Source organism: Heteronotia binoei, chromosome 4 (assembly GCF_032191835.1).
Source record: "Heteronotia binoei isolate CCM8104 ecotype False Entrance Well chromosome 4, APGP_CSIRO_Hbin_v1, whole genome shotgun sequence".
Classification (NCBI taxonomy): Eukaryota; Metazoa; Chordata; class Lepidosauria; order Squamata; family Gekkonidae; genus Heteronotia; species Heteronotia binoei.
The window spans coordinates 133941099-133962355 of record NC_083226.1 but is presented as its reverse complement, the minus strand read 5'-3'; the positions used below and the strand labels follow the sequence as shown (position 1 = coordinate 133962355).

The following is a 21257-nucleotide window of genomic DNA, read 5'->3' as shown; positions in this document are numbered from 1 at the left end:
ACTTGAGGTTTAATTTTAAAACATATATAAAACCTAGAAGTCCCACTGATTTCAGTGGACCTTACTTTTTAGGATGTACAATTTGAGATTGCAGTTTTGAGATGTTTGCCTTTTGTTACTTTTTAGATCTAGTGTAACTCTTCCATGATAGCAATGCGTTCTATGAAAGTCTTTCAAGCAATCAGTGCTAAATCTCACAGAAAGATGTTCCTGAAAAATACACAAATGGCTTATTAGCGATTAGCCTATTTTGATTGTAGCACTTGCAGATCAAGCATCTATTGTGGCTTTAGGTTTTTCTGCAGTTCTCAAGATGAAAATGGACTCCCACCTTGCAGGTCATCTGAACTACCCATCTGTTCCTTTCCTGGACTTTTGCATTAGTCTGTTAGTTCTTTCTAGGGCAGAATAATTGTCCTATTGTGCCCCTATCCCACAGATTCCCTAATCTCTTCCAACATTCTATTTTCCCACATTCTATCTATTCCTGTTCCTCCTGACTCGTATCTCCTGACAAAAGAGAAAAAGGGATGTTAGATATTCTGTGGCTAGTTCTCATGAAGTTCTAAAAAGGCAGCTTCTGTGGTTGCAAGTCACTTCTTCTTTAGGAGCCAACTGTAGCACTAATGTATAGAAACGTTTTTTAAAAAAGAATTTCTCAAATTGCATCCTCAGGAAAGAAAATCTTGAACTTGCAGCTTTTGAATTCTGATGGAGTTGCAAGATTTCCTGCAACACATCTTTTCACAGTGAAGAAAGATGCACATGAATTCAATGTATACTAGAGAGCCCTATCATATGAGAATGCAGGGGGCTCACATTAAGGAGCATATGATACACTGCAGACACATGCAGTCATCCTGTCACAGACCATACAGATCCCCTCCAATGAAGCATTGGAGCAATAAATACACTCTTAGCCTATTAGAATAAAACAACTAAGAACAAAAGAAGCAGACTTCTGGATCAAGCCAGTAGTCCATTTAGTCAATTCTGCTGCTTCCCATAGTAGCCAACAAGATATCTAGCAGGGTCACATGCAGAAGGGCAGAGGCCAAAGCATGGCTCTGCTGCTCCCCCCTAGACTAGTAACTGGCACTCAGAAGCAACTACCCTCCATTGCCATGTCCTTGTGCTGTAGTTTGGCAACGATGGAGAGTAGCTAAAATGATATTAAAAAGTAAAGGCCACAGTTTGGGACTAGGGACACCTACTTCCATATGAACCTACCTGTCCATTATGGTCATCTTCAGAGGCCTTGCATCTGAGGCTAATAGGGGGGCAATGAGACTTCTCAATCATAGCAACATAACTATGGAATTCCATTTGTTGTCTGTCCCCCTCCATCATTGTCTGCCACCAACAAGTGAAGACATTTTGGTTTGTTTAGTGTTCCCTTATTTATTCTCATTAAATCCCCTTTCTATTCACATGTCTTTTAAAAAAATAATATAAGTATTTTAATCATGCAATGGAGGTGGAACTAGTGATTCCAGAAACTGGGGTCTGTGGTCAGAGGAATCCGGTTGGGCCCTGACAGAACAGCCAGGGGCCTGGATGTATCCCTCCCCCAACAAAGGATTGTTAATGGCCAGAGGGTCATCACATGAGTCACAACTGGGTAATTGGAGTGGTGGCAGCTTTAACTGTGGAAGGTATCCCATTGAGCTGGAGAAGATGTTGAAGTTGGAAGACAGCTGGTGCCCTTCCTGACACTAATCAGCCATAGTTTTCAACTGAGGCCTGAGGGCAGTCATGGAGAGGAGTTGGAAGAACTGGAAACAGATGGGCTTGATGTGGAAGAGAAAGAACCAAGTAGCTGGAGCAGGGAGTGCAGGAACTTGTCGGTAAAGAATATCCATCAGGGTGTTCCAATAAAGAGACTATGAGTTGTATTTATCTGATTTGCTCCTCATTACTGGAGGAATGGATGGGTGACGTCTGCCCAGCCTTCTATGGAACCCTGGCATTCCCTGCCCCGCCCCCCCTGGTGAGGCCTGAAAATTACCCAGAGACCACAGAACCTCTCCAGGAAGAGTCTATTTCAAACCATAGTGTTGGGAATATGAACCTATAAAAGGAACTCTTCAGATCTGTCTATTTAGGGCTAACCCATACATGAGGTGAGAGTTTTATGTCTGGAGTTTCCAGATACTTTTTAAAACTCAGTTGTCATGTCTATATTCTAGCTGGAACTTTGTGGGGGATGGGGTTTAAATTTCCCTTCACCTTCCCTTCCCATGTCATTTTCCAGACCTGACATGGCCTCAGGTAGCCTACTGGGGAAAGGTTATGAGTACCTGTATGTTTCCTGAAGGGGGCAAATGGCAGCTCCCTAGGACCATTTCAGATTTACTTATTAAAATATTTCTCTCTTACCTTTTCTCTTGATTCCAGGTTGGAAAAATGGCACAGGAGACCCCCACCCCACCCTAGTCCCATCTCAAAGCAAGTCTGAACACCTGAAACCTGAGTTTTAAAAAAAGTTTAGAACTCCAAACCAGGCTGGTTTGGACCTCAGAGAAATTAGAACTAGAGTTAGGATCTTACCTTTATTCTTTGACAGCAAGGAAAGGGAAGCAGCTTCGAAGACCTGGATATTTACAATCAAGCTGATACACACCTGTCAGCATCCCCACTCCCCAATAGTTTGAAGCATGACTGGGAGGAAGTGATGTAGACTGGAAATCATGTGAGGCCCTCAACAGGCAGGGAAAATGTTACCTTACCCTAGAGTCCAAAATTTCTTAAATGATTACCTGCTTTGAATTCATCACGGTCATTCAATTGACTTGGTTGTAGGTTTTAGAGGCCATACAGGAAAGCAGCTTGAAGACCTCTTTTATACACAACAGAGACATTTTATTGGGTACAGATCGTAACAGGAAAAAGGCAGTTCGGATGTGGTTCTACTCAGCCAACAAAGCAGAGCTTAGTGGCTTGAAGGTCCGCTGGCTCACTTGTCTTTGCCTTAATAAATGAGTGTAGCGCCTCTTTGTGGGTGGAGTCCGGCACAGCAAGTCATCCAAAGTCAGGGAAGTTATCTGTCCTGAGGCTTGAAGCTTGGCAAAGATTTCCTCAAAGTGGACACAAACGGTTGGGTTTCCCTCCAGCTTCTCCCTTGCTGTAGTCAGCTGTGAGAAGGTCAGAGCAAACAGGTCAACCATCATGAACGGAGTCATCATCTCTATACCACACACAACCAGGCACTGGATCATGAAAGTGTGGGGAAGAGATTCCCACCAGCACTATGCATGGCATCTCCGGCCCATTTAAGAAACAGCAAATCAAAACACCTTCCAGATAACTGATTTCCTTTTAGCTGCAGCCTTGCAGGCCACTTCTTGTGCTGCATGACTTGAGTTGGTTCATGAGGTTCTTCCTGCTCAAGGGCTAAGTGCTGGAGGAGATCTGCAAAACAGTATGTGACCAGGGAGTGTATTGGTATACTTTTCCTGTCTTGGCACTTGCTGAATGAGAAACAAGCAGTCTTCCAGCAGCTTCCAAGTCAGGATCAGAATGCATATGGTAGACTGCAAGAGTCTTTAATGACCATTTAACCAATCTCCTCAGATTCACTTGGTTGTAAATTTACATTTACAATTTCAAAGGCAAAATCTGTCAAAACATAGCAAGATCACTGGCTCATTTCTGCTTTTCAGAGCAGGATGAATAGTAACAGATTAAGGTGGGATTTACTGGTCTTTATGGTAACCTGGTCATGGCTAAGCAACTGGGATGAGATAATTCAGAGCTCCTTGTCAGAACAGCTGTATTTGTTCTCAGGATAACATCCCTGCAATTCTGATTGTATCAAGTGACCGCTGAGTGACTCCTCAACTGATAAACCAGGTAGCATAAATAACTGATGGAACTGATTAATCTCAGGTGTCTCCAATCTTTTTGAGCCTGTGGGCACATTTGGAATTTTGAGGGTTTGTCATAAGGGCCACCTCAAAAATGGCTTCCACTGGAGGCAGAAACAAACCAGAAATGGCTTTTGCAGGAGGCAGAGACCATGGAATACCACTCCTTACCTCACCTGGGAAGAAGGAAAGCCTGAAGGGGGAATGGAACCACACACAGACTAAGGAAAACCTGGGTGCTTACCAGTCCTTCTCTAGTGGAAAACTCTTTCATTTGAATGAGGGCAGCCCATAGCAAGCCCTGTCTTAAAATGACCCCACCCAGTTTCAAAAGTTTGGTGATCATCAAGGAAAGTACTGGCAGGCACCATGGCACTCGTGGTTTATCCTATAATAATAGTAAAACTGCAGCTGTGTAGAGATGGTTCAAAGGAAGTTCATAAGAAAAATGGCCAACACATTTTCACTTACTTGCCTGCAACAAGGACTAGAAATGTCAAGTTACTTTTTTAAAAAGTGTGCATGTGAGAGAGTTTTTGTAAGGTTCTTGAGCCATCTATTACAACATGAAGGAACAAAGGCCAGGCTGCTGAAAAGAGATCTTTCTTTCATCAGCTGCCACTTACCACCTGTATGCAGAACTCTGGTCTCTTTACAAAATCAGAACTGCTGTCTGAAGCTTGTTTCAGTGTCTGGACAAGGCCTTGTGGGTCTCTGGATTCGGCCTGAAGAAGAACCTTCAAAGAAAAGCACAATCAGACGTCAAGTTTTAACTGAGCTGTGTGAAAAAGGAAAATGCTTTCACTTCTAATACTTGTGTGGAGAGAAAAAGCACATACTGAAAATCCTAACAGCCATGAATTATTCTGTATAAAATCTCACATAACAAAAACAGGTGGGAAGAAATAGGAACCAGCGAAGAGAATAACTGGGACTGGTTACTTAACTGGGAAATATTACCATGCAGTCAACATGTAAGCTGTACTGCATTTAAGGGACGTGGACAACAAACTGCCTTCCACAATGGAGCCAGAAGTAGCACACCAAAAAAAGCAGAAGCATATTCAAAATCCAGGTCATTCAGACAAACCATGGCAGTGCGTATATTCCAACAGAAGGGACAGAGCTTTTGTCCTAAGTACAAGCAACAAACTTTCTGAGTGCAGTATGTTTATGCCCATCCCTCTCTCCCTACCAACAATGTACCACATTCTGGTCCTTATGCTGTGATGTTTTCCACAGCTGTTTTGTTTTTCTTTAGCCCCTCTTTCCTTCAATTTCCTACGTCATTTATTCCATTTCTAAGCCTTGATATTCTCTATTTCTATCTTTCAAGGTTCTGTTCTTCAGTTCCTTACTACTTTGTCCCTTGCTTTGGTTGTTGTGTTTCAGGCTTTTTGTCCCCCATCCCAGACTTGAGGTATCCTCCCTCCAAACTTTCCAGTCTTTATGGATTCTCCCCTCTCCAGGATTTGTATGAGCGGAACTGATTTTTTGACAGAAGATGGATTGTCACATGTTAGTCACTCTAGGCCTGAGAATTCCATTTCCATGGAATCTTTTGTGTACTGCATGTCTGAGAACATTCCATAAGAACATAAGAGAAGCCATGTTAGATCAGGCCAATGGCCCATCCAGTCCAACACTCTGTGTCACACAGTGGCAAAAAAAAATTATATATATACACACACACACACTGTGGCTAATAGCCACTGATGGACCTCTGCTCCATATTTTTATCTAAACCCCTCTTGAAGGTGGCTATGCTTGTGGTCGCCACCACCTCCTGTGGCAGTGAATTCCACATGTTAATCACCCTTTGGGTGAAGAAGTACTTCCTTTTATCCGTTTTAACCTGTCTGCTCAGCAATTTCACCGAAGGCCCACGAGTTCTTGTATTGTGAGAAAGGGAGAAAAGTACTTCTTTCTCTACTTTCTCCATCCCATGCATTATCTTGTAAACCTCTATCATGTCACCCCGCAGTCGACGTTTCTCCAAGCTAAAGAGTCCCAAGCGTTTCAACCTTTCTTCATAGGGAAAGTGTTCCAGCCCTTTAATCATTCTAGTTGCCCTTTTCTGGACTTTCTCCAATGCTATAATATCCTTTTTGAGCTGCGGCGACCAAAACTGCACACAGTACTCCAAATGAGACCGCACCATCGATTTATACAGGGGCTTTATGATACTGGCTGATTTGTTTTCAATTCGCTTCCTAATAATTCCCAGCATAACGTTGGCCTTTTTTATTGCAAACGCACACTGTCTTGACATTTTCAGTGAGTTATCTACCACGACCCCAAGATCTCTCTCTTGGTCAGTCTCTGCCAGTCCACACCCCATCAACTTGTATTTGTAGCTGGGATTCTTGGCCCCAATGTGCATTACTTTGCACTTGGCCACATTGAACCGTATCTGCCACGCTGATGCCCACTCACCCAGCCTCAACAGATCCCTTTGGAGTTCCTCACAATCCTCTCTGGTTCTCACCACCCTGAACAATTCCATGATAACACACCCCACTACTAATCACTGTCATTTTCTGCAACACCATATAATCCCTGAGCACATTCATGTTCTACATACAAACACTGTGTCAAATTAATTGCAGTATAAAGGAGTATACATTTTTTCAATGTAGCTTTGTCTGCAGAACAGAGCGGTGTCTGCAGAACACATTTCAGTAAATGTGAGGATATAAACAGTGATTTTTTTTTCAAATTAGTACAAAATAAAGTAGGACTTGACACACACAAAAATTGTTCGTGGCAGTGGAAAACAATCCTTCAATTACTGAACCTCTCTTTCCAGGCTCAAGATGAGTAGGCAAAATCCAATAGACTTACTTTTAGATTACTGCATATTATGCTTCTTGTATTCATGATATAAGGAAAAAAGGAACGGGCTTTTGTGACATCATTCTAGAAAGAAGAAAACAGAAATACCCATCAAGCCATATTCACAAGACTATGCTTAGTATTTAATGCCATATATTTATGACCTATATTCACGTCTTCTATTGCATATGTTTCTCATCATTGCAAGAGAAATAACTACAACTTTTAGAGAAAAGTGTTCCAATTTTGTTTTGACAGGTATCTCTCAAAATGTCCAGCCAAGTCTGTAAACCTATTATTATCAATTCGTCCACATCTATGGGACATATTCAAATTTGGAACCAGCACATATGTTTACTGCAAGAAAGTCTGCCATAGATTTATGGGGATGATCAGTTTCTGTGATTGCTTGGAGTCTTTTATTCAGATGCTAGACTGGGTATCAACCCAATCTGACTCCCAGCATGAATGACCAGACTCTGTAAATAGAGCAGGTCCTCTAAGAGTAAAGGGTTCTCAGCTATGCAGGGAACAAGCTCAGATGCTGTGAGATTTTTGATGATGGGTGGGGATTAAGAAAGGCTTTGTTATTTGAAAAATTATCAGAAGACAGAATGACAGATTTCCTTGCTTCTTCCAATGTATGTACATATGAAGCTGCCTTATACTGAATTGGTCCACCAAGGTCAGTCTTGTCAACTCAGACTGGCAGTAGCTCTCCAGGGTCTCAGGCTGAAGTCTTTCAGATCACCTGATCAGTTTAACTGGAGATAGACTGAACCTGAGACTTTCTTTATGCCAAGTAGGTGGTCTACCACTGAGCCAAGGCCCTGACCCACATGCCAGAGAAAGCTGTACAATTTAAAGAATATTAGAGTGATAAATAAAGATGCAGTGATTCTCAAACTTCTTGAAGTGAGACCCATGTTAGAACTTATTCTATGACTGAGATCCACCACCGCAGGCCAAGGCTCGGCCTCAACATAGCTGCTGTCAGCACGGGGCTAGCAGATATCAGGCACAAGCACTGGGTGTTGCTACATGGCAGTGTTATAGACTGCAGCTCAGCTGGGACCCTGCACCAGTGGTTCATGTCTGAGAGGCAACAGGCACACACTGTGCCCATCATCTTCCACTTCTGCTGATGAATGGGAATGAGCAGAGCCCTTGCAAAGGACTGGGGCCACGAAGTGAGGGAAGGAAGGAAAGTGACAGCTCCTATCCCCAATCCTGAGAAATGGGACCTTAGCAGCAAGTCGGCTATTACCTACTTTTGGTCACACTGGTTTAAAGGATTGTGGCTCATTGGTAAAACACACACTTTGTATGCAGAAGACCCTAGGTTCAGTCCCCAGTATCTTCAGTTAAAAAGTCTTTCGTAGTGGGCTTTTCATGCCCTGAGTCCCTGGGGAGCTGCAATTAATCAAGGTAAGCAATGCTGATATGATACATATTAGCTTCATATGCAGTGGCGGACTAGGTTGCCAGAAGACTAAGGGGGCCCATCCACAACTATAAAGCTATCATTTAATTTTTATAAGAAATAAATAAAAATTCCAAAAATGCATAAGTGGAAAAAAGGTACAATTAAAACTTTTGCGAAATAGGTGTGTGTGTGTGCGTATATATAGTAAGAGCCCCGTGGCGCAGAGTGGTAAAGCTGCAGTACTGCAGTTGGAGCCCTCTGCTCACGACCTGAGTTTGATCCTAGCAGAAGCTGGTTCAGGTAGCTGACTCGAGGCTGACTCAGCCTTCCATCCTTCTGAGGTCGGCAAAATGAGTATCCAGCTTCTGGGGAGAAAGTGTAGATGACTGGGGAAGGCAATGACAAACCACCTCGTAAAAAGTCTGCTGTGAAAACGTTGTGAAACAACATCACCCCAGAGTCGAAAATGACTGGTGCTTGCACAGGGACTTCCTTTATAAGTAATTACAGTGTACATATATTGTATATTTTACTGGCAGTATGCAGTAGATGTTAAATGTAAATACAGCTTGCATTTTCTCCAGGGGAGCTGATCTCTACCAGCTGGAGATCAGTTGTAAAAGCGGGAGATCCCCAGGCCCCAACTGGAGGCTGGCAACCCTAAATACAATGTAAATTTTAGTTGCGTTACAGTAATAAGACTGGAATGTCTATTATATTTTCAAGCTACTAAAAGGACATTAACATTTTTAACATATTGTCTAATGTTTAAGGGGGCCCCACTTCATCAGGGTCCCACTTACCATCAGGCAAGCTGACACCTTGGCCAGTCTGCCAATGTTCATATGCTGCAAGGGCCACTTCTGACTCTTAATGTCTTTCTTCAAGTTTTCAAACCATTGAGTAGAGCCTCTTTGGAATGTGATTTTCAATTTAAAGCACAACCTCAGGAAAACAAAATCCACCTCTCATGAGCTCCCCCCTCCCCACCTGGGAAAAAGTCAGATAAAGATATGCCAGAATATTTATATGGCCTCAATGTATTTAAAAATCCCTAGGAATGAGAGCAAAAGAGTCACAGTAAAAAGAATACCTGTAGCGAATGTTTTGGTCTTTGTACAGACCCTAATAGCCCAAGTGGCTGTGCCAGGTCACTCCTAGCCCCCAGAGGAGGATGGGGGAGTAGGGTTGCCAGATCCAGGTTGGAAGACTCTTGGAAATTTGGGGGTGAAGCCTAGGGAGGACACAAACCTTAATGGGGTCCAATGCAATAGAGTCCACCCTCCCACACAACCATTTTCTCCATATTCTGTAGTTTGGGAATGGGCTGTGATCCTGGGGAATCCCCAGGTCTCACCTGGAGACTGGCATCCCTAACCAGGTAATAAGACTATTATTCCCTCCACCAATTCAGCACCTGTTTCAAAGCAAATGCTATTGCAAAGTAGTACACTCTTCTTGGCATTGGTTCTCCTTTGAATTGCAGGTCTTCCAGTAATGTAGTACAAATCTTGCAAGATTTTGAGCTGTTCTGTGTAATAGAAGATTTTAGTACACATGTGATGACAGTATTTATGAAGATAAACACTTCCCACTGAAAATCAGACATCTCTCAGGCAAACATCTCTGTTCTGAGAAATGGGGGAACAGTCAAAACTGTACTCTCAAACAAATGAGGTATGTCCAGGACACCCATAAAGCTGAAACTAAGCACCCACAGAACTCAAGAATGATGACTGCTAGAAATGTCTGTTTGAAAATAAATTTTAATTTTTTTTTACTAAATTTAAGGGTATGATTATAACTGGAAGGGGTACCTGACTGCTCCTCTTTTCAGGAAAGCCTTTATCAAGGCCATAAACTCTTCACACGGACAAAAAATCCTACCTGAATACTTTCATCGAATGTATGTAGCCATTGAAATACTTCCTTAGGACACAGTCCTTCAATATTTTCCACATCTGGCAACAATACATACCTTTGGCTTTTATACAGAGTGCGGTATATATGGTAATTGTTTGAATTCTTGGGACATTATTATATGATGATTTAATAATACAAAGTTGTAAAAAAACCCTTTTAAATTGGTAGCTGATATTCTAGTTCAAAGCAAGCCAAGTCACTTGCAAGGTGGATGAAACACTAGGTTGCAGGAGTTGTGACCTCTTCAAAATTGGATTTGGAGAATGGGGCGCTTTCAATTTGCTACAAATAATAAATGTATACTTCCTAAAGACAGTTTCTCATTTATCTATACCTAAATAAGACATAAACATAACATAAACATAAGATATACAAACAGAAAGCAGCAGATCATGATTTCTCACATCCATATGCCCCAATAAGCCTAGTGAGATAGAACTGACTAGCAACTTGCTCTTGCTTTTCATATACCTGTTGCAGAATTTTGTGTTGGGTCTCTTATGAAATGGGCACTAAGCTCTTCAAGCTCTTTGAGTTGGCCTTCTTTATGATCTTAAACATACTCTTTAGCTACAAGAACTCTTTCTGAAAGCAGCCATGCTTTTATGAAATGAGCATGAAGCTCTTCAAACCTTAGAAGCCTCTATATTTCTCTATAATTTTTGGCTGCAGTTATGAACTTGGCCACCAGAGTTCTAAACTATTCAGCACTATCATGCATTCATATTGCTAACAGGGCAGTAGAATAGAATTTTTTTTTTAAAAATCTCCTTATATGGTATGGCAGGAAACAAGATGGAGGAAGCAGCCCCAGTAAGACCCAGAAAGTAGGTGAAAAGTAGAAGGGAACTGGGGACAATCTGCGGTCAGATTGTTTTTGATTTGGCTGCCATTGTTTACAGTAAGGCACAGCTGTGACCTAGTAGATCTGATAAAGAGATGGGTTGAAGCCTTTCTAAACCCTGCACTTTTGAGCAGAAGGGGCTGACTGGATGAGAGGCAGGGACCTCTTTGTCAGTCTAGCCCAGAAATTAACAATCCTTGTTAATTTCTGAGGCCTCAAACATTGAATATAGAGCATAGCTCTGCTAGAATGGGACTTGGAACTTAAACCAATAGGTTAAAGTCCCTATTGCTTTGGGGACTTAGAGTTTTCAGTATGCTCTCTGCTTTATTGTATTTTATGCTTTATGCTTGATTGAATTCTAACTGTGTAGCTGTTTTCTGTTTTGTTTTCTATCCATATATTTTAAGCCTTCTATCTAATGTAGAAACTGAAATGTACTAAGTTTATCTAACTGCTTTGTTTTCTATCCATTTGAAGTCTTCTGTCTAAAGGAACTGTATGAGCAACTGTACTAATGTAATCTCTTGTTTTTCCTTTCTAACTATTTTTTAAGCCTTCTGACTAAAAGAAAAACTTGGCAGTCTAAAACTGTTTTGCTTTGAGAAACTTGGAGTCTAAAAAAGTTTATCTATGAGATCTTAAAACTTATTAGTGAATATGTATTAGCCTTCTGATAACTGCAGGTTGTTTTGGTAAGTGCAGGTTTCGATATTGGGTTTTATGTTGTTGGGGGTACAAGAGAAAACTCCCAACAATACCTGATCATAGAATCAGAGTTGGAAGGGACCTCCAGGGTCATCTAGTCCAACCTCCTGGACAATGCAGGAAACTCACAAACACTTCCCCCTAAATTCACAGGACCTTCATTGCTGTCAGATGGCCAGCTAGCCTCTGTTTAAAAACCTCCAAGGAAGAAGAGGCCACCATTTCCTGAGGAAGCTTGTTCCACTGAGGAATCACTCTAACTGTCAGGAAGTTCTTTCTAATGTTGAGCCAGAAACTCTTTTGATTTAATTTCAACCCATTGGTTCTGGTCCTACCTTCTGGGGCCACAGAAAACAATTCCACACCATCCTCTATATGACAGCCCTTCAAGAACTTGAAGATGGTGATCATATCACCTCTCAGCTGCCTCGTCTCCAGGTCAAACATCTCCAGCTCCTTCAACCTTTCCTCATAAGACTTGGTCTCCAGACCCCTTATCTTCTTTAGATATTGTAAAATTATGTTAAACCCAATAAACAGGGGAAGTTGATTGAGAGCTTTCTTCTCAGACGGGGCTTCTTGCCTATGTGCTGCTTATCTTTGGGTTAAGAAACATCTATAGACTCATATAATTGCTTTCCTTTAGGTATCCATGTGACATTGGTGGGTGGTATAATTTTCTGTTGATTTAGTCAATGTGAAGAATGCTATAGTTATGTTTTAACAGAAGTTTAAAATGGAAGCAGGGATTCATAGAATCATAGAGTTGGAAGGGATCTCTAGGGTCATCTAGTCCAACCCCCTGCACAATGCAGGGAACTCACAAACACCTCCCCCTACATTCACAGGATCTTCATTGCTGTCAGATGGCCATCTAGTCTCTGTTTAAAAACCTCCAAGGAAGGAGAGCCCACCACCTCCCGAGAAGGCCTGTTCCACTGAGGAATCGCTCTAACGGTCAGGAAGTTCTTCCTAATGTTGAGCCGGAAACTCTTTTAATTTCAACCCATTAGTTCTGGTCCTACCTTCCGTGACCACAGAAAACAATTCCACACCATCCTCTATATGACAGCCCTTTAAGTACTTGAAGATGGTGATCATATCACCTCTCAGCTGCCTCCTCTCCAGGCTAAACATCCCAAGCTCCTTCAGCTTTTCCTCATAGGACTTTGTCTCCAGATCCCTCACCATCTTTGTCGCCCTCCTGGGGACCCGTTCCAGCTTGTTTATATTCTTCTTAAAATGTGGTGCCCAAAACTGAACACAATACTCCAGATGAGGTCTTACTAGAGCAGAGTAAAGTGATACCATCACATCACGTGATCTGGACACTATACTTCTGTTGATACAGCTCAAGATTGCATTTGCCTTTTATAATAATAATTTTAATAATAATAATAATAATTTTTTATTTCTATCCCGCCCTCCCCGCCGGAGCAGGCTCAGGGCGGCTCACAACAGAAAACACACATTACATCAATTATACTTATAAAACATGGTTAAAACAATTACAAATTATTAAAATTAACTTAACAATATGGCGTTATAAACAGGTTTCAGTATAACCTGTTTATACTGAAAATAAGTATAAACAGAATAAAACTTCAGAATAAAACTTGGTTGGTCCTAAAGGTGCCACTTGACTCCTACTTTGTTCTACTAACTTGAATGCCAGCAGCTCGCCAAAATAGAATTTTTGCTCACAAGACTCTGCAGCTTGGAGGGAACATTGCTGGCCACCACAGACGATGGAGCTCTTTGGAGGCAGGGATCTCCCCGAGAGCTGCTCCTTGCCAGCAGGTTACGGGCCCAGAAACCAGGGGAACTCCCACCCCAACGGGAGCTTGGGAATCCTATTGGAGACACACACATTCCCCCCCGCCTCCGTTCTACAGCTTTTAGCCACCGCATCACACTGTTGACTCGTGTTCAGCGTATGATCCACTAAGACCACTAGATCTTTTTTGCACATACTACTGTTAAGACAAATCTCGCCCATTCTGTAACCATGCATTGGATTTTTCCAACCTAAATGCAGAACTTTACATTTATCCCTGTTAAAATTCATTTTATTGGTTTTAGTCCATTTTTCCAGCCTGTCAAGGTCATCCTGTATCCTGTTTTTGTCTTCTACTGTGTTTGCACCCCCCCACCCCCAATTTAGTATCATCAGTAAATTTAATAAGCATTCCTTCTATTCCTTCATCCAAATTGTTTATAAAGATGTTGAACAAAACAGGTCCCAGGCCAGATCCTTGAGGCACTCCACTTGTCACTCCTCTCCAAGAGGATGAGGAACCATTCATAAGCACTCTTTGGGTGTGATCTGTCAACCAGTTACAGATCCACCTAATGGTAACAGGATCAATATTATGTAAATATTGTTGATAGTGCACTGAGAGCAGTGCTTTCTTTGTACAACCCCTCCTCCCCGCCAGACGTGGCATGAAGGTCTGCAGAGAAGACTCAAAGGGCAGCCAACATACTTTGTTGCATTCACTGGTGCATGACAGAGTATACTGTCTGCCCTGCCATCTTCTCTGATGGCCCATTGAGAAGAAGCTGGCAAAGAGGATGGCAGGTAGAACTGCAGAGAAGGTAGCAGGGTAATGGCTATACTCTGCTGTACTTCCTGCCGATGCGATTAGCAGGCATGACAGAATATATTGTCTGACCTGCTGCCTTCTTTGCAATCCCACTCTGCTTTCTCTGCTCACCTCTTTGCAAAGAGGTCAGCCAGAAAGAGGTGTTGGCAGGCACGCTGTACCAGCACAATGAAAGCCCTGAGAAGAGAGAGATGTCTCAAAAGCCTTTGCCTTGAACCCAGTTAGATTTTTAAAAAGAGTTTTTATCTAAAAGTCTCCTGGCTTCATAAATTCCTGTTTGAACCTTATCTTCACTGTTGTGATTGCAATGCAAAAGTCATCTATTAAATGCCTTGAGACTATTGTACTACAAGTAGACTGCAAAATGCAACTTTGGGACACTAATAGGACACTTTGGGAACAATTTTATCAAATACAGCAACCCAACAACATTTCTTAAATAATATTACCAGTTTGTAGCATATTGCAAATGCAAGCAGATAGGTCTCTTTATTGAATTTTACACCTTGTCTCTTCATTTCCAACAGCACCTCCAGAGCACCTGTCAAAGAGACTTGTTATTAGGGTTAACTACGAGATTTTGTCCTCGCATATCCCAAATACTACTGGTCGGTGGGGTGTGTGTGTGTGTGGAGAATGACTATCAAGTGACCTGGAAATAGTTACCATTTGCAACAAATGACTGGCATGTGAATTAAACATAAAGTGGTGCCTATTCCCAGTTGCACAGGATGGCAATCTCAAATTTAAGGTGATCTGCTACAGAAAAATCACACCGTGGCATTCAGGAAGTGTGACATGTACTTTGGCATAGCTCACAAAGCAAACAAAAAAAAATTGCCTACAGATGGGAAATTACCAGATAATTTAAAAAAATAAAATAAAGGCTTAATCATATAATTGCACATCTGATGAAAACAGCAAGTGGTTAAAAAGAGAGCTCTTCAATTACATTTGCAAAATGCATTACAGCTCTTTAGCACACAACAGCAATCACAAAACATCAAACTATTTGCATGTTAATTATAGCATACCATTATATTCATGTGTATTTTGAAGGCACTGGGTATATGTTACTTACATTCATAATGACCTTTTACAAACAACAGATCCATCAAAATATTGAATGACGTGCTGTCTGAGAAGAAGCCATGCAGAGCCTAAAGAATACAAATATAATCGGGGGGTGGGGGGTGAAACACTACAGAATGAGCCATAATTACACCCAAGAAACTCTTCATATTGTAGCCCATGTGATGGAGTACTGCTGTAGATTAAGGATCCAGATTCTAAAATTTCAGTGTAAGATCTGTGTGCAACCCTCATGTTTATGGAACCTTGTGTGACTGCCACTCATTTTAAGGAGATGTGCACCAAGAAAAGTTCCAGAGGGTTATACTTCTTCATTAGACAGGGACAAAAATACAGTTCTGAACTTCTCACCTGGTCTTTGATGAGTTCTACTGCAGCTGCTTCAAGGTCCATTTCATAACACAGTCTCATAAAAAGAGGGCCAAATTTAAATTCCCCAAAAGCCATATTTTTGTTTTCTGCATGGTACCTGTACACAAGATATTGGGAGGGAGTGTGATTTGTTTTTAAAAGAGCAAGCCTATGAAAGGGAAAAAAGCCCCAGACAAATTCCAAAATTAGACCTTCCAAGAGATGGGAAACTACATACATAAGGGGATGAATGAAAACTTTACAGAACAAACCAGAGAGGTCAAACCTGGAAATATCATGGAACACAGAAAAAATCAACACCAGCAGACATCATTTTCTGGAATTAGCCTTGCTTTCTGTCAGTGACTTAAGAACATCCAGTCTTAAGTCATCCACAGGCCATTTTCCTCCCCTCCCGCAACCCCAACCCCATTATTATTACTTTTTGTTTTAACGTATTTCAGTGCAGTGGACCTCACAGAAAGGATCTAATTTGGCAGCAATTACTCAAGCATACAGTGTTCTTAAAAAAAAACAACAACAAACAATGAATCTGAATTATTTCTTGGCTGAATCAACCAAATCAAAATAATTTATTTACTCATGGTAAAATTGTCTTGGCCTCAGAGTAAAGACATGACAAGATGTCAAGGCCAGATAGGTAACCAGAAGCAAAGTAATTTACTTTATTTATCTTTAAATGACTTTGTCTGATGACTCAAATAATAATAAAGAGCAAAAGCTTTCAAATTAAAAATAAATAGGATTAATGTTAATGGATTTTACCTGTATATAACCTTCTTGGCTACTTCCACCTCACTTTCTGTCTGGCACAAATGCAGCAACATTTTCAATTCATCTTTGAGAATCAGCCTATTTTTCGTTAGCTTCTCTTCAACAGCAGTAAAATATGCATCTGAAATTAAATGGGCCATGATCAGGATTTTACAAGGTACAGCTTGACCAGTCAGCACAGTATCATACTCAATTTCTCAGATCCTTATCTGGTGTCCCACGCTGCATTTCTAATGTTCTCAGAGTACAGTCGGGAATGGTGTCATTAGAAGCATGCAATTCTTACCAAGTGGCATACTTTTTGTTTTAAGTTAAACTTGAACCCCCTTGGATCAGCTCCTTTAATCTCTTTTGATAACTTTCTTTCAGACTCGGTGGAAGCTGTTGAGAAATAATTACACTCTTATGGGTTTACTCCTCCAGTTCTATGCCATCTTGGGTTCCTGGGAGCTAACAAAACCATCAAACAAAGAATCTGGGATATAGCTTATCAAGATGATAGATAGAGCCTAGGTCCGTTCTTATCCAGATTTAGAAAATCAGTCAAAATTTTGTTCCAGAAAATTGCCTCTATGTCTTAGAATTTCCTAAGTATTGCAGAGCATTTCATTGGCTGTTTCAACATTCTGCCTTGAGCTCTGCTGCCACCATTTTTGTTTTTGCCAACTGAACATCTTCACTTTATGAGGATATTTGTTCTATGTATATCACTCCTATTTTATATAAAATCTAATAAATTTTATATATCCACCCTTTTTGCAGATTGCCTTATGAAATCACACTTAAGGTAGCCAAATATTGTGTTTTGTCTAAGCTGATAAGGAAGTGGATGCTTCCATTCCTTTATTAACTGCTTCGTATTACTAAAATTAGCACTTAATTAAATTAAGGATTTTAAATTGTTTTTATATGTTTTATTTGTGTTTAGTTTGAGCTCTTATATTAGCAATCATCAATAATGGGATCACAGTGGAGATACATTACAAGAAACAAACATTAACTGTGATGTAAGTAGGCTACCATTTTTTTATATAATTACTTTTTAAAAATAAAACTAATTTTACAAATATCGTGATACAAAAATCCACAGTACCAACCATAAGAAACAATTAGACCAATTTCAACAGAGCCCATAGTAATTTAGTAGTACAGCATACAAGTAACTTGTTAGAATAATAGACGTGTTTCGTGTTGCCACTTCATCAGTATTGTTAATGTCTTCCTTTTATTGAGCTGTATATAATGAAGGAGTAAGTCAGTTTCTTTTACTAAAAGCATGAGCAAAGCCTTCCATTTTATTGCTGGCCAAAACACTCTGCATACATACTGGATATAAGCACTAAAGCTTCATGTAGGAACCACCTTAAAAATACAAATAACAAAACTCTGATAAAGGTTGTTATTGGACTAATATGTGCATTTTTGGGACACAGGGATGAAATAAAAACTTATCTCCAAATTATTCAACTTAGCTATTACAGGGAACATAGACTTAAAACTCACTCATTGTTGCAATGTACTTCTCTATGTGGAGCAGGCCAATTATTTCTTTTTTATCTGGTACCAAACCTTCAATTCTAAAGTTGGAATGATGCTGTCAAGTTGTAAGCAATGCAGCAATGAGACAAAATTTATAAATTTCTTATAAAGAGTAATCCATTCTTCATTTTAAGCAGGAACAAAGCCTTTTCTTCTTGTTGCTGGCCAAAAAACTTCTAAAGATACTAACTACTGGTCCTTCTTAAGAGAATGTTCCCCATAATTATATGCAGCTGGCCATGCAGTCTCATAGCCCCAAAGGTGCACAGACATATCCAAACCTTAATCAAGGTTACTAACTTACTTATTTCAATTCAATATTTTTCCTCTAAGGCAACCTAACGATTTAACCCAGTACGCTCAGTATAAATCCACCCTGACTACAATAACTGTGCTGAGGTAGGAAAATGTTCAATGTTCTCAAATATTATAGCAGCTATATATGGATTTAAGCCATAATATATTGGTTTTTCTTCTGAAACAACCACTATATATCAGAAGCAGTAAATTAGGGTTCAACAAATAATCAAATTCTCTTGCCAAGGGGTAAGGCAAGGAGTCCTTGCTTATATGTGCCATTAAATAACCGATGCTTTACAATAATTCTTTTTCTTTTTAAAGTTAACACTTCCAAACTGTGCCAACTAGAAGAGCAGATTTCATAAACTAATCTGTGAATAGCTGATTGGGGGGATGCATGAAGCAATTACCTTTCTCACCATATAGTTGATATCCAATTGCCAACTTCTGCTGCTGAAATTCATGCAACCTCAGAATGTCTTCTGTTAACAGATAACGTTTTGCTAGAAAATAGAGCAGGAAAAAGGAGATATTTCAGAACACTTCATATACTTAAATTTTAAATCTTAGAGACTTCATTTAAATGTAACTGAATCAAGGAATCTAAAATTCCAATGACCAAAATTATATCTTTGGTCATACTATCAACTTTTCTAGGTACTAAGATCAGAGTGTGCTGTGAGGATTTCTTTCACTTGTGTAGATAATGCAGTTTCTCAGGTAAATACGTTGTCAAACATTGTTCTGTAAAGCATTGATAACCTTACAAGGAAATCTTCTTGCTCATTCTAAGACTTTTGTAGCTTTAAGACTGTTGTGCCCTAGTCAACAAGTAATTTTATCAGAGCCTGAAAGAAATGGTAGGCCAAGAGCCCAACCTCCCTAGCAAGTATCACAGCTATCGATCTCTTCAGAATGCTCTTTCACTCCTAGTCTGGTATCTGGAAATAAACAACACTTCTCAAAATGCCAAACTTGGAACAAGGGCCACCAGTTGCTGATCCTTGCTTTAGAGCAGGAATGCCCAATGTGGGGCCTATGGAAGCCATGGCAACCAATGACACCTTGCTCTGTGCCTACCTCAAATGTTTAGAAAGTGAATGGGGCTTTCTGATTGACCACTGAAGATTTGATTGGCTGTGCAGATTTTTTTTTAAAAAAAAACTTTGCTTTGACAGCAGCTTTGCTTTACTTTGGCCTTGGTACAAGAAACTTCACTGTGTGGCTCTACCTCCTGCAGGTAACTATTTGGTGGCTGTACCCACCACACTGTGTGGTGGGCACCCATGGGCTCAAGGAGTTTGGAGACCTCTGCCTTAGGATCACAACAAAGGCTCTTTTCATTTGTGCATGAACCAGCTTTGTTTTAGATCCCATGAGACTGTGCTTGTTTTAACCAAAAGTAAATGAAAAGTTGTGTGAGGTCTATGTTCAACCCCTTATTTCCACCTAATACATTTATATAGTCTCCCCTTCCATTATTCTTAAACACCTATTCACACTAACATGATGCAGGCTTGCATAGTAATGTAAAGAATCTACTACTAACTCTGCAATTGCTGGATCTTTCAGATTCAGTTTATTTTAAAGCACACACTCACAACATTTTTAATCCTTCTTTCTGCTTAGGGACTATATACCCACTTCTTTAAGCAACAGCTTCACACATTTGATAAAGAGGCCTCTGGCCCATGCAAGTTTATACTTGTAAGCTAAAAAAAAATTATTTCAGCTTTCATGAGATGAGCTCAAATGCATGAGGTGATTAGAGCAGCCCAAAGTTCTGACCTTCTGTGCTCTTATTGCTTTCTGTTCCAGCATCTGATGGGTTTGATACATAGGACCTTACATGCTTCCTGAGGAAATGTATCCTTAAATATATTATTGTTACTATTTTCTTCATGGAGAAGTGATGGACTTGAATGTTACCAACAGGTCCTGCTGCTCAGGGCTACAAACAACTTTCTCTCAGAATCAGTCATCCGAGGGGCTGGCTAAAGGTGGGGAGGCCTAGGATCAAATCTCAACATGTCATGAAGTACACTGAACGATCTTGTTGAGCTAGTTCTTTTTCTCCACCAGCCTAAACTACTTCACATGGCTGTTGTGAGGATAAAACGGAAGAGGGGGCTAAAAAGTAATAAATTTAAGCTTCTGGGTTTTTGTATCACATGGACCTGTATCTCCCCTCACGAAATAAAATGAAAAGTAATAAAAATAATGACAATTTATACTTGCACTTAAATAGATGTTAACAAGGCAAATCCCAACGATTTTTAAAGCACAAGCAGCCCAATGATACCTTCATACACTCCACAGGTTTGTGGTTCTCAAAATGTCTGCAAGCAGGTGTATTTATTTCGTGCATACTTTTAAGTGTTAGGCATGTCCCGATAGTCTTGACTCGCATACCTCGATCCCGTCAGATCTTGGCTGCTAAGCAAGGTCCGCCCTGGTCAGTATTTATTTTGCATTTGTCCTTTTATAGCTGCGATACTTGCTAGAGAGGTCGGGCTCGATTAAAACGCTCCGTGGGACCCAAAGCAAAAAGACTTCTATGCAGAAGTTGCTACGAAAAGTCATGTATCCGCAAGATCAAGGACGAATACTTAACAAGAACACAGCCCTATGAAAAGGACATGCCTCCCCCACCCTCACTTTCGGTACCACAAGCCCCAGGATGCGTCACTTCGCTCAGCCTAAACCATGGCTATCAAGAGACAGCAATGTATGATGGGACATGCGGTTCTTCGTGACAATGTTCGCAGCACAACCAGGCCAGCGCAAACGTCGCTCCCCCTCCTTCCCGTCGCCCTTCGGTACCTCCTTGCGGGCAGTTCCAACAACTAGAAGCCAGAGCGAGTTGCTTAAAGAACAGAGCCCGCCTGATCGCCTCCCGCAGGATTCGATTGGAACCTTCAGCGACTGCTGCAGCCATTCTCGCTCCGGAATGTACCAAGAGCGGACAGAGC

At 40.8% G+C, this 21257-nt stretch overlaps 1 protein-coding gene across 1 annotated transcript; it reads right to left on the bottom strand.

Annotated features, from left to right (window-relative positions):
• Positions 1 to 2840: 2840 nt before the first annotated feature.
• Positions 2841 to 21250, bottom strand: LOC132569579 (pentatricopeptide repeat-containing protein 2, mitochondrial-like). The gene is made up of 10 exons (XM_060235795.1): positions 21109 to 21250; positions 18696 to 18788; positions 16438 to 16567; positions 15652 to 15769; positions 15290 to 15368; positions 14658 to 14749; positions 9545 to 9658; positions 6711 to 6785; positions 4493 to 4603; positions 2841 to 3134 (listed from the first exon to the last, which is right to left on the bottom strand). The coding sequence occupies exons 1-10, from the start codon at positions 21221 to 21223 to the stop codon at positions 2910 to 2912; spliced, it is 1152 nt and encodes a 383-aa protein (XP_060091778.1). The 5' UTR covers positions 21224 to 21250; the 3' UTR covers positions 2841 to 2909.
• Between the last annotated feature and the right edge of the window lie 7 nt (positions 21251 to 21257).